We start from the raw sequence: 12194 nt of genomic DNA, 5'->3' as shown, positions 1-12194 counted from the left end.
CATGGCTAACAACCTATAGCTAACACTAATGAGATTGGGCAGTAATTGTACAAAACTACAAATTTAATTTGTCAGTGTATCTCAAGAGAAACATAAAAAGATAATATTTTATTAAGTTCTTAAACAACCTTAAAATTTCTGAAGTGGACTTATGATAATATACGGTAATAGACTTGATTAACTTAATAACTTTCAACCTTCTTAATTTAAATTACTTGAAAATAATATAATCATTATAATATATAGTTGAATAATAAAATTACATCTTTAACTATTAAAATTAGAAGATATGATCAATAGATGCAATAATGTCAATTACACAACAGCTGGGCATGCCAAATGTTTGAAGGTCATGAGAAATGGAGTAAACATGAAATGGATTTCATGGTTTTGAGCCTCGAAGGATTAATATCTAATAATTAGCCTAATCATATTTGCTTTGTTCTTAAACCAGTTCATTGACAGCCTAAGCTAAACCAGCTCATTGACAGCCCATTGCTTGACAAAGAACTTGCTTCCTATTCCACATTTTCAGTGTGAATCAAAATTACGATGTAATTGGCTTTGTGGTGCCACCCCTTTGAGTTGGTCTAAGTAACACTATAATGATTCCAAATTTTATAATTCTGTCATTTCTATCTTATATCTATTTAAAGAAAAAATACGTAATGCTTTTATGCAATACGCATTTCTACTTGTATTGTGTAGCAAGTGAGTTTGTCAATTAGTAGGTATATTGATATATAGTCATTATTTATTTATTTTGCTAAATACAGTCATGTAAGGTAGAATTGAACAAGTTACCAACCCTTTCAAGCCAAATACAGTCAAATATTTGCTACTGCCACAGTATGCATATATAATGAAGATGTTAAATACATAAATGGCCAACCTAACTGAAACTTTATAGCATTAATAAGCTCACTAAAATTTCTGTCCTGCATAATGTGGGTTTAAATTCATTGGGTGGGTTTGTAATTTACCAATAATATATATAATTGCACTAAAGAAAGGACCTAGATATAAAACATCCATATATGTAAGAAAACCTTTGGTAAACCAGAACCTTTTGAATCAAATAATGTGGTAACTCAAAAAGTTCTCAGAAATACCAAATTATATCTTGCTAAAACTCTAATTCGTCTGCAAATTCTGGAAGCATCATTTCACTTAAACTCTTGAACAAATTCAGACAAGATATACAAATCTTAGCAACTAAATTTAAACACTTAAATTGGAGCGTACAGCCCACTAAAATCTCCAACCAGATTCACACTCTTCAAAAAATCCCCATTCCAGTCTAAGGACCAAGAATTACTCATATTTACCAATCGGACTTTACCAAACACAGGCACAATCACAAGAAAAAAACAAACAAACACACACACACACACACACACACACACAAGCAATCTCATTACAAAGCCTTAGAAAACAATACTTGCAGTTTGTGTTGCATACCATTACAGCATAATAGAATTATTCAGCTGATCAAGCCAAAAAACTGTAGAGGTACCTCAAGAAATCTAAGGAAACAAGAACATGATTTGCATTCTTCCAGATGAAGCTTACAATTTTTTTTTTATAAGTAATAAAATTATGTAAATCAGGAAAACGAATCACCCAAGTATACATGAAGTATACCGGGGTAAACAATCAGTTATAAAAATTGCATAAATCTAATAAATTAACAATAGGAAAAAAAAATAAATAAAAGGGGCAACAAATATAAACTGATAATGTAATTAAAAAGCTAATAAGAAAGTTTTCCAGGACCAAATCTCAATAAGTAAGAAATAAAAAATAATTAAAAAGCTGATTTTTTACCCAGATAGCAAGGTCAGGGCCTTTCAACTAAGACTAAACACACTAGAGTTCAACTACAAACAGAGGAATAGATAGCTGCATCATCTAAAGGCCAGTAAATTGGTAGACCACATGCATGGTAAACAATTTTACATTTATAATTATAATCATTCCTCTGTTACTGTTCTCCATGCAAGAGTGTTGAGTGAGGGTGTGTGTGGGTGTTTGTGTTGTGTTTGACTTTGTGAGCGTGTGTGCATGTTTGAAAAGTTTGTTTGTGTTTTTTGCTAACTGTGTATAATGTATATGTGTATGACAATAGTTTTTTTAATTTTTTTTTTATAAGTAATAAGAATCATATTAATCATGAAGAAAAAAATGAAATTTATTAACCTATATTAGTATTCAGTTTTTATTTTAATTTTTTTTATTTATTAATCTTTTAAATTTTGTTATTATTATTATTTTTTAATTTTTATCTACATAAGAAACAACTCTTCTCTGATTCTCTTAATATCAACTCACCTTGCTGCCACTACAGTATTAATTTTTTTTGGCAATTTCATTGCACAATCAAAGATACAACACATGCTCTTCTTTCTAACTCTTTTGTATGCTGGAGCCCTAGTGAAATTCAAAATCATTGTTTAGGAGTCTTTATATGGCTAGCTATTTTGTCTAAAACTTTGTGTCCTAAATGTTAAGAGCTGGTGTTATTATTATTTGTTTGTTGGTTGTAAGGTACCTTTGTTGAAGGAATAAAAGAAGAAGTTGTATTATCACCTGCTCACGCACTTTCCCTTATAGCAGCTGGAGAAGGTACAAATGTGATTTTTTTTTTTTTAATTTTATTTATTATTATTTTTAATAATACAATAAAGTCAAAAGAAAATAGGTTCTTTAAAACTAGAGTTGGATAAAAAATAGGTTATTATTATTATTATAGGTTATTCTTACTTTTTTTCCTGGCTTCTATATTACATTGACTTTTCACATTTTCTTGATNTTGACTAACATCAAGACTTTTAAGAGACTGCATGCTTCCTATAGTAGAAGGAATACTTCCATTGAGTATATTTCTACTCAAATTTAGGAACAATAATCTTTAGCACTCTCCAAGTTCTTTGGGGATTGAGCTGCTGAGATTATTTACTGCCACGTTAAAATGTGTTAGATCAAATAGCCATCTAATTTCTAAAGGAATGGTACCTGAAAGTTGGTTATCATTCAAATGAATTTCGATCAATGACTTCAAGCGCCCCAATTCCTTTGGAATCTTCCCAATTAGATGATTTGAAGAGAGGTCAAGGACACCTAGCATGGTTGCCTCGCCAAGTTCAAGTGGTATCTTGCCAGAAATCTTGTTGTTGGAGATTTTTAGGCTTCTCAAATTGTGACACTACCCCCACTTCCAAGAAAATTCACCATACAGATTATTACTACTCAAATCAATATAAGTCAAGTTCGGGTAGATGTCGAAAGCTTCAGATATATTTCCTGTCAGTTGGTTTCCTTCAAGCCTAACTCGATTGAGGCTAGTGCAGTTTTTCAAGGTTCTTGGGATAGGACCTGTAAAGTGGTTGTCCTGGACAGAAAAGTTAACAAGTGATCTAGATTGGCATATTTGTGGGGGTAACTGGCCTATGAAATTGTTGTTTCCAAGTTGCAAATTTGTCAAACTTGTCAGATTACTCATCTCCAGCGGAATTGAACCACTTAGTTTATTAATACGAAAAGATAAATAGGTAAGCTTGGTCATGTTTCCAATAGTGGTTGGAATTGATCCAGAAAGTTCGGTCGAGGGCAGAGCTAAACCGGTAAGCTTGATCATGTTTCCAATAGTGGTTGGAATTGATCCAGAAAGTTCGTTCAAGTGCAGAGTTAAAGAGGTAAGCTTGGTCACGTTTCCAATAGTGGTTGGAATCGATCCAGAAAGTTTGTTGTCATTAAGTAAAAGTATAGACAAGGCAGCTAGTTGTCCTATGGAAGCAGGAATTGAACCACTTAGTTCATTTTGGGACAAATCTAAACTGGTAAGCCTGGTCAAATTTCCAATCGTGGTTGGAATTGGACCAGTGAGACTATTATTTAGTAATTGAAGGACCCACATATGTTTAAGCAATCCTATTTCCTCAGGAATGGAACCAGAGATATTGTTGGAATAAAGGTAAGTTGTTGTAACTCGCTCAAGTTTCCAATGGAAGAGGGAATAGGACCAATGAGAAAATTAGATGACAAATCAAGTTGAGTGAGAGATCTCATCATTCCAACTTCACGGGGTACGGAACCAGAAAATTTGTTGTTTAATAGGAATAGTATGGTTAAGTTGCCCAACTTTCCAATTTCTAGAGGAATAGGTCCCGAAAGCTCGTTGTCACTTGTCATAAAGGTAAAGAACTGATAAATTGCTCAAGCTTCTCATAGAAGCTGGGATGGGGCCTATGAGACTATTTCCGTTTAAAGCAAGATATATTAGATCTCTCAATGCTCCTATTTCTTGAGGGAGGGAATTATTGAGTAAATTATCGGAAACCATTAAATATTGAAGACTTATCATTTGGCCTATCTCGGGGGAAATTCTTCCCGATATCTGATTTCCACTCAAATCGAAAACTGAAGTTTGGAAAGGTTAAAAATGCTAGGAGGAAATGCACCAGCAAGATTATTGTGAGAGAAGTCAAGATGGGTGAGTTTAGAAAGATCTCCAATACTATCAGGAATAGATCCATATCCATTAAACGATGAAAATCGAATAGGCCCTAACTACCGATCATTTTATAAAGAGAATTGCTAATGAGTGCCCTTAGGGCACTGATTAATAATTAGTTTATGAAAGTTTTAATACCACTTTTATGAAAAATGAAAAAAACTGTCAAAATATTAATGAATTTTTTTTCAAAAAGCTGTCAAAAATGCACTTTTTTCCCCCTAACTAAATAAATGCACCATTTTTTTTTTTTTTTAATAATGTGGTAGTTACAATTTCCAATAATTGGAGAGGGGACTGGAATCAGGGTGGCTTAATGCATTTGGAGGCCTAAGATGAAAACTATTTTTTAAATGACTTTTTTTTTTTTTTTTAATTTAAATATTACTTAAACACTATTCTTTCTTTTTTTTTTTCTCACATAAATGTGGGTCTCATATGTGAGATTCATACTTGATATTACCTTTATGTGAGAGACCGTTATAATGTAATGTAAACCCTATATAATTTCATGGGATGCAGAAGAATCAATGAGCAATAAGTATGAGGTCAACAAGAGCAATTATCAATAAGTTTGACATAATTTGAGGTGGATTTTATCATTAGAATGAAATTATGATATAGAATCCAATAGTATAAGCTCTCTTGAGCTCTTTTTAATTTTTACTATCAAATTTTATGGCTTGTATTTATTATTATTATTATTAGAAGATAGAATTTCAATTTATAACATTCACTCCATAATAATTACTATTTTTTATTCGGTCAAGACACTAATCGATTTTGGTATATGCGAGGTTTAAATTCCAAATCTCTTATTTGACTAGAAAAAAATATTTGCTAGTTGAGCTAACTAAAACTCATGCTTGTATCTAAATCTACGCACCATAAAATGGTGTAACACGCTTTCATTTGTATTTAACTATTAAAGTTTTAGATCTAAACTCATTGGTATTTTATAAATTGTGGTCAAAACTTCTAAATTTTCCTTCAAAATTAAAGTGATAACTGATAAGCTTAATGTATTTTTTTTTTTTTAATTGTAAAAAATTATTATGACAAGCAGGAAGAAAGATTTAAAATCTAATTCTCTATAAAAAGAAGAGTACTCAATCCTCAATATTACTAAGCATTAGATAGCTTTCTACGTACGCACCATAAAATGGTGTGACATGCTTGCATTTGTATCTCACTATTAAAGTTTTAGATTCCAACTCATTGGTATTTTATAAAACTTGGTCAAAACTTCTAAATTTTCCTTCATAATTAAAGGGATAATTGATAAGTTTAATATTTTTTTTTTTAATTATAAAAAAAAAAATTGTTATGACAAGTAGGAAGAAGTTATTTAAAATCTAATTCTCCTTATAAAGAAGACTAGTCAATACTCAATAATATTGAGCGTTACATAGATTTCTATTTATTATTTTAAATTGATCATTTTTGGCCTAAGCATGTGATTGATGGTTTTAGTTATTAGAGTTCACTACTCAATTGGCAACTCTTCATACACAATGTACTTGGGAGTTCAAGGGGTGAAGTTCAAGTTAAGTTAGTAGCATATTAATGTATATGTTTCTAACTATCTCCAAGAAAACAAAAGCAAAAAAATTTATTAAAGCACAAGTTTTACAATTGAATCTTACTTCCTAAAATAATGGCATTGAATTTATGTTGAGTCTTCTATCTTTTTATTAAGGTTAAAGTGTTTTTTTTTTTCTTTGGAGTTAAGGTAATTAAAGCTTGTTGGTAAGCAACAAGAACATTGGTATTATAGAAGTCTTGTGCATAGAGGAAAAGAAAAGAAAAGAAAAAAAAATGATAGCTGTGTCCTTGATTAGTACGTTGACATAATTTATCACATTATGGCTGGTTGTTTTGAAGTCATAAATAGGCAAAAGAATCTGATTCTTTAGGAATCACCAAGAATTTTTGAATTGTCTCTGAGAGATTTGGCTCCTCAGCAATAAAACGGTTAAAACCCACCCCGACTTTTTTTTTTTTTTTTTGGTAACAATGAAAAATCAGTGCCAAAGAGTGTGCACAAAGGACTGGGTTGCCATCTTCGCCAATTGCTGGACTTCTTTGAATATGGGTTCAGGAGCAACTTTGATTTGTAGACTTTGAAACGTTCTCTTTTGAGTTCGGATGTCTTTTAGGAGGATCTCTGCTTCCTTCTTGTTTGTATTTATAGTTGCCAGCTCTTCCACTAAGCTAGAAAGCACCGACGCGGCTCCGGAGGAGCCGCACCCGCGTCGGACTCGGTGGGACGCGGCGACGCGGGAGGGACGCCGCAGACCGCGCGTCCGTGCCACGTCGGGCCGCGTCCTGCCACATGGAGCGCCGGACTCGCGCCGACTCGGCTTCGACGAGCGCCGATTCGCGCCGAACCGGACCGATTCGCGCCGAATCGGATCGTCTTCTTCCTCTCTTTTTTTCGCGAGCCCAGCAAGAACAAAAAAAAAAATAGAAGACTGACCTTCGGAGCTACGGCTACACGATTTCCAGAACGGCGATATCGTTCTGGACGTCGAGCAGCCCACCAGATCGAGAACGGCACACGATTTCGTCGACGGAGTGGTACACGGTTTGGTGAGATGGTGGTTGTTTTGTAGTGGTGGTGGCTAGTGGTGGGTTGATTTTGGGTTGGGGTTTACGGTGGTGGCAGGTGGGTGGGTGATAGTGGTTGGTGGTGACTGTGGGTTTGCTGTGGGATGGGTTGGCTAGTGGTGACTATGGGTTTACGGTGGTGGCAGGTGGGTGGGTGATGGTGGTTGGTGGTGACTGTGGGTTTGCTGTGGGTTAGGTTGGCTAGTGGTGACCATGGGTTTACGGTTTGTTTTTGTTTGTGATTTGGTGATTGTGGTTGTGGGTGATGGTGGTTGGGTGGTGGTGGTGGTGCGGCTGTGGTTGTGGGTGGTGGTGGCTGCAGCTGTGGGTTTGTGGGTTTGTGGGTAGTGGCAAGGATGAGACACAGATCTTCGAAGAGTCTGAGAGAGAGAAAGAGTGTGTGTGGGAGAGTAATGAAAAGGCTAAAAACGAAAAGGCGCTAAAAATGAAGAGGGGAAAAAAAAAACAGAGGGAAAATTTTAGGACTCAGTGGGACAATTTGGGGTCTATTGCGGCGGGGTGTGTGACCCGCCGTTATATATCAGCTGAACGCCGTTAAAAAATGCATGTTACGGCGGGAAATTGGTCTGCCGCTGTATTTCGCCGCTATATACTAGAACTATTGCGGCGGGTCATTGGCCCGCCGCAATAGATCTCATGTACAGCGGCAGGCCAAAAACGCGCTGCAATATGCTACATATTGCGGCGGTTTTCGTACCCGCCGCAATAGGTCCGCCGCAATAGATTGATTTTCTTGTAGTGTTATGTTGAGTCTTCTATCTTTTTATTAAGGTAATGTGTTTTTTTTTTCTTTGGAGTTAAGGTAATTAAAGCTTGTTGGTAAGCAACAAGAACATTGGTATTATAGAAGTCTTGTGCATAGAGGAAAAGAAAAGAAAAGAAAAAAAAAATGATAGCTGTGTCCTTGATTAGTACGTTGACATCATTTATCACATTATGGCTGGTTGTTTTGAAGTCATAAATAGGCAAAAGAATCTGATTCTTTAGGAATCACCAAGAATTTTTGAATTGTCTCTAAGAGATTTGGCTCCTCAGCAATAAAACGGTTAAAACCCACATCGACTTTTTTTTTTTTTTTTTTGGTAACAATGAAAAATCAGTGCCAAAGAGTGTGCACAAAGGACTGGGTTGCCGTCTTCGCCAATTGCTGGACCTCTTTGAATATGGGTTCAGGAGCAACTTTGATTTGTAGACTTTGAAACGTTCTCTTTTGAGTTCGGATGTCTTCTAGGAGGATCTCTGCTTCCTTCTTGTTTGTATTTATAGTTGCCAGCTCTTCCACTAAGTTTTCTGAGCTAACAAGTAAGATCGCTTTTCTATATCCTTCCTTCCAAGCAGCGTAGAGCGCCTCGCGAATGGTTAAAAGGTTGCTCGCCTTCTTATTCCTCGCATGCCATAAGAAACATCCTTTCTTGACAGACTGTCCTAAGTGATTTTTAATCACAAAGGCTCCTCCATCCCAATTTGTTTTGCCACAAAGGTTTTTGTTTCCTATGATAATTAAAATCTGACATTCCTTACAGTTTGAGTAATTTCTATAATGTCTTTTCTCCTGTCGGGTGTCATGGTGTTTTTCTTGGAATATCATTGCTTGCATCCATTCACCTTTAATCTTTGGACTGTACGCAAAGCTTGATGGATGTCTGGCTCTAGTTTCTCAAAAATAACTCTATTTCTTGTCTTCCAAATTGTCCAAAGAATCGCCCCTTGTTCAGTCAATATCTCTATATCCCGGTGACTTTTTATGTTACAATTTTCAATTTGTGACTTCATCCAGTTCACCAGATCTGTTGTGTTAGTCAAGTGAGTTCTCAGCCCTTGCGCAACTCCATACCATATAGCTCTAGTATCCATTCACCTTTAATCTTTGGACTGTACGCAAAGCTTGATGGATGTCTGGCTCTAGTTTCTCAAAAATAACTCTATTTCTTGTCTTCCAAATTGTCCAAAGAATCGCCCCTTGTTCAGTCAATATCTCTATATCCCGGTGACTTTTTATGTTACAATTTTCAATTTGTGACTTCATCCAGTTCACCAGATCTGTTGTGTTAGTCAAGTGAGTTCTCAGCCCTTGCGCAACTCCATACCATATAGCTCTAGCAAAGTGACATGACATGAACAGGTGATCTAGAGTTTCCTGGGATTTTCCACAAACCACACAAGTCTCATCTGTAATAATCTGCTTCTTGGCTAATTCAGTTCTTGTAGGTAGCCCACAGTGAAGGATTTTCCACAAGAATGTAGACACACTAAATGGAATCCCCAATTTCCATAAATTAAGCCAGCACTTTTTCTTTGTGTGGTCGTTACGATTAGAATTTTCTTAATTTATGGCCGTTAACATTTTGTAGCCATGTTTCACTTGGTATTCACCGCTACTAGAGAATGGCCAGATTACCTTATCAATGTTTCCAAATTTGGGAAAAGCTGTGCTCAGGATAGCTTCTGCTTCAAGCCTATTGTGAACAGTATTAATCAATTCACTATTCCAGTTCCCCGATGTTGGATCCATAAGATCTTTAACTGTACCATACCGTAGTTGAAGATGATCTAAACTATCTGCATTCCTTGGCTTGTACCAAAGGGAGTCTCTCAATCTAATGCTGTCCCCTTTTCCCACTTGCCACTTTGCTTGAGCTACTGAGGAATTCCTTGTTTGCCATATGTTTTTCCACATCTTGCTGGAGTTTCTAGGGACTCAATCTATTTCCCATATATGGTTGGTCTTGGGATAATATTTGCTTTTCAAGGTTTTGGCTAGTAACAATTGCGGATTTTGCCCTATCCTCCAGAATTGTTTTGCTACTAAGGCTTTATTGAAAGTTTCTATTTTCCTGATTCCAAGACCCCCATTACTTCTTGTTTGGAAAATCTTTTCCCAAGCGATTGTGTGAATCTTTTTCTTCTCAATATTATCACCCCACCAAAAATCTCGCATTATTTTATCAATTCGATTGCAAGTATCTTTGGGAGAAGATGTACTGAAATTGTGTAAATTGGCATAGCTTGCATGACTGATTTGATCAAAGTGAGTTTGCCTGCTTGGGATGGTAACTTACCTTTCCAGTTCTATAGTATACTTTGAATTTGGTCGATGATTTGATTTCCTATGTCTTTCATTTTGGTACATGGGTCAATGGGAATCTCTAAATATTTCCCAATCTTTTTTTTTTTTTTTTTTTTATCTGAATCTTGAACTTGTGTTGCAAATCTTCCATTTCTTCAGAATTGCAGTTTGGATTGACAGTCATGACGATTTTACTATCATTTATTTTTTGTCCAGACATTTTACAAAAGCTTTCCAAAACCTCTTTTAAATGCTCTGGAGTTTTTTTGTTTAGTTTCATGAATAATAGGATGTTGTCAGCAAAAAATAAATGTGATATAGGCATTTCTCCTTTGCGTAGACCAATTCCCTGTATGAATCCTTTATTCTCTATATCCAGTAGCATGCAAGATAGAATATTAGCACAAAGAATAAAGAGGTAAGTAGATAGCAGATCATCTTGTCTGATGCCTCTTGTTGGTTTGATGTTTTTAGTTGGTGCACCATTGATTAGGATGCTATAAGTTACTGTGCTTACACATTGCATAATTGAGTTTATCCATAGTTGGTTGAATCCCATTTTTTGGAGAACAGCTTCCAAGAAATTTCAACTCAAGCGGTTGTAAGCTTTACTCAAGTCTACTTTTATAGCTGCAAATCGAGCTCGACCTTTTTTCTTGGTTTTAATGGTATGGAGTAATTCATGAGCTATGATAAGATTGTCTGAAATGAGACACCCTTTGATGAAAGCATTCTGATATGGAGTGATGATGTCTTCCATAATGGGTTTTAATCTGTTTGCTAGAACTTTTGATGCTACCTTGAAGGCAACATTACACAAGCTAATTGGTCTAAAGTCTCCAACCATTTCCAGACTTAGGCACTTCGAGATCAAGGTAATGAAAGTATTGTTGAGTTCCTTGAGGATGAAGCCTAATTTTAAGAACCCAAGAGTAGCTTGTGTGATTGTAGATCCCATGGTATTCCAACACTTATGGGGAACCAAAGTAAGAATACCATCGGGTCCAAGTGCTTTCCAGGCTCCCAACTGGAAAACAACATCCTTAACTTCCTTTTCTGTGAAGTCTTTGTCTAGATCTTGCCTATGAAGGAAAGACAACCCCGGAAGATTGTAACTATCTAGCTTCCTTAGTATGTCTTCCTTGCTCATCTCTCCTAGCGTTTGGTAAGGCTTTTCAAAGTGTTCTCTAATGTGTTTTGATAGCTTCATCGTCCTCCAACCATTGCCCTGAGTCCTGTCTAATGCGAACTACATGATTGTTTATTCTCCTTTGCTTTACTAAGACATGAAAGTATTTTGTATTTCTATCCCCTTTTTGTATCCAATCTTTTATAGCTTTCTGTGCCCAAAAGGATTCTTCCATATCCAATAGAAGTTGTAGTTCCTGCTGTTTCTCTTTCTCTTGTTTGGCTATCTCTAGGGTGTAATGTTGGTTTTGCAAATACGTCAATTGGTTCTTTAGTTCTGCTAGACGTTTATGGATATCTCCCAGGTCATTTTTATTCCATTCATTGCAAACCTGTTGCACTCTCTTAAGTTTTGTTTTCAGTATATATGCAGTTGAACCCGATATTTTTTTCTTGTCATGTCTCTTCAATGAGTTTTTTTGTAGCTTGGATGTAATAACCACATAGCTTCAAATATTTAGGGTCTTTTTCGAAAGATTTTCTTTTTATGGGTATCTAATATTAGAGGAGCATGATCTGAAATTGATATTAGTCAAGCTTCCAAACTGTGATGTTCATAAGTGTGTAACCAATCCAGATTAACAAAAACTCTGTCAAGCCGTTCACACACAAATTTATCACCTTCCCTATTATTTTTCCATGTGTATTGTACTCCTGTGGCATTCATGGGGTTCATGCTTGCTTCTTAGAGACAATTGTGTAAATCTATTGCACCTGGACATGCTTGATTCCTAAGAGAAAATTTATCTTCTTGGTTAAGGACTTAGTTAAAATCTCCAATCCATACCCAAGGTC

At 35.7% G+C, this 12194-nt stretch overlaps 1 protein-coding gene across 1 annotated transcript; it reads right to left on the bottom strand.

Annotated features, from left to right (window-relative positions):
- Nucleotides 1-8987: 8987 nt before the first annotated feature.
- LOC136062527 (uncharacterized) lies at nt 8988-9821 on the bottom strand. The gene is made up of 2 exons (XM_065761644.1): nt 9487-9821; nt 8988-9393 (listed from the first exon to the last, which is right to left on the bottom strand). The coding sequence occupies exons 1-2, from the start codon at nt 9819-9821 to the stop codon at nt 8988-8990; spliced, it is 741 nt and encodes a 246-aa protein (XP_065617716.1).
- Nucleotides 9822-12194: the final 2373 nt, after the last annotated feature.

Source organism: Quercus suber, unplaced genomic scaffold (genome assembly GCF_002906115.3).
Source record: "Quercus suber isolate HL8 unplaced genomic scaffold, Cork oak 2.0 scaffold_424, whole genome shotgun sequence".
NCBI classification, from domain to species: domain Eukaryota; kingdom Viridiplantae; phylum Streptophyta; class Magnoliopsida; order Fagales; family Fagaceae; genus Quercus; species Quercus suber.
This window is presented reverse-complemented; position numbering and strand designations above follow the sequence as displayed.

What these genes read in the sequence shown, in the direction of transcription:
- LOC136062527 (XM_065761644.1), bottom strand. Translation starts at nt 9,821, where the DNA reads ATGTGGAAAAACATATGGCAAACAAGGAATTCCTCAGTAGCTCAAGCA. An exon ending in GTGAAACATGGCTACAAAAT is followed by an intron (nt 9,394 to 9,486) that starts GTTAACGGCCAT and finishes GATTCCATTTAG; the next exon opens with TGTGTCTACATTCTTGTGGA.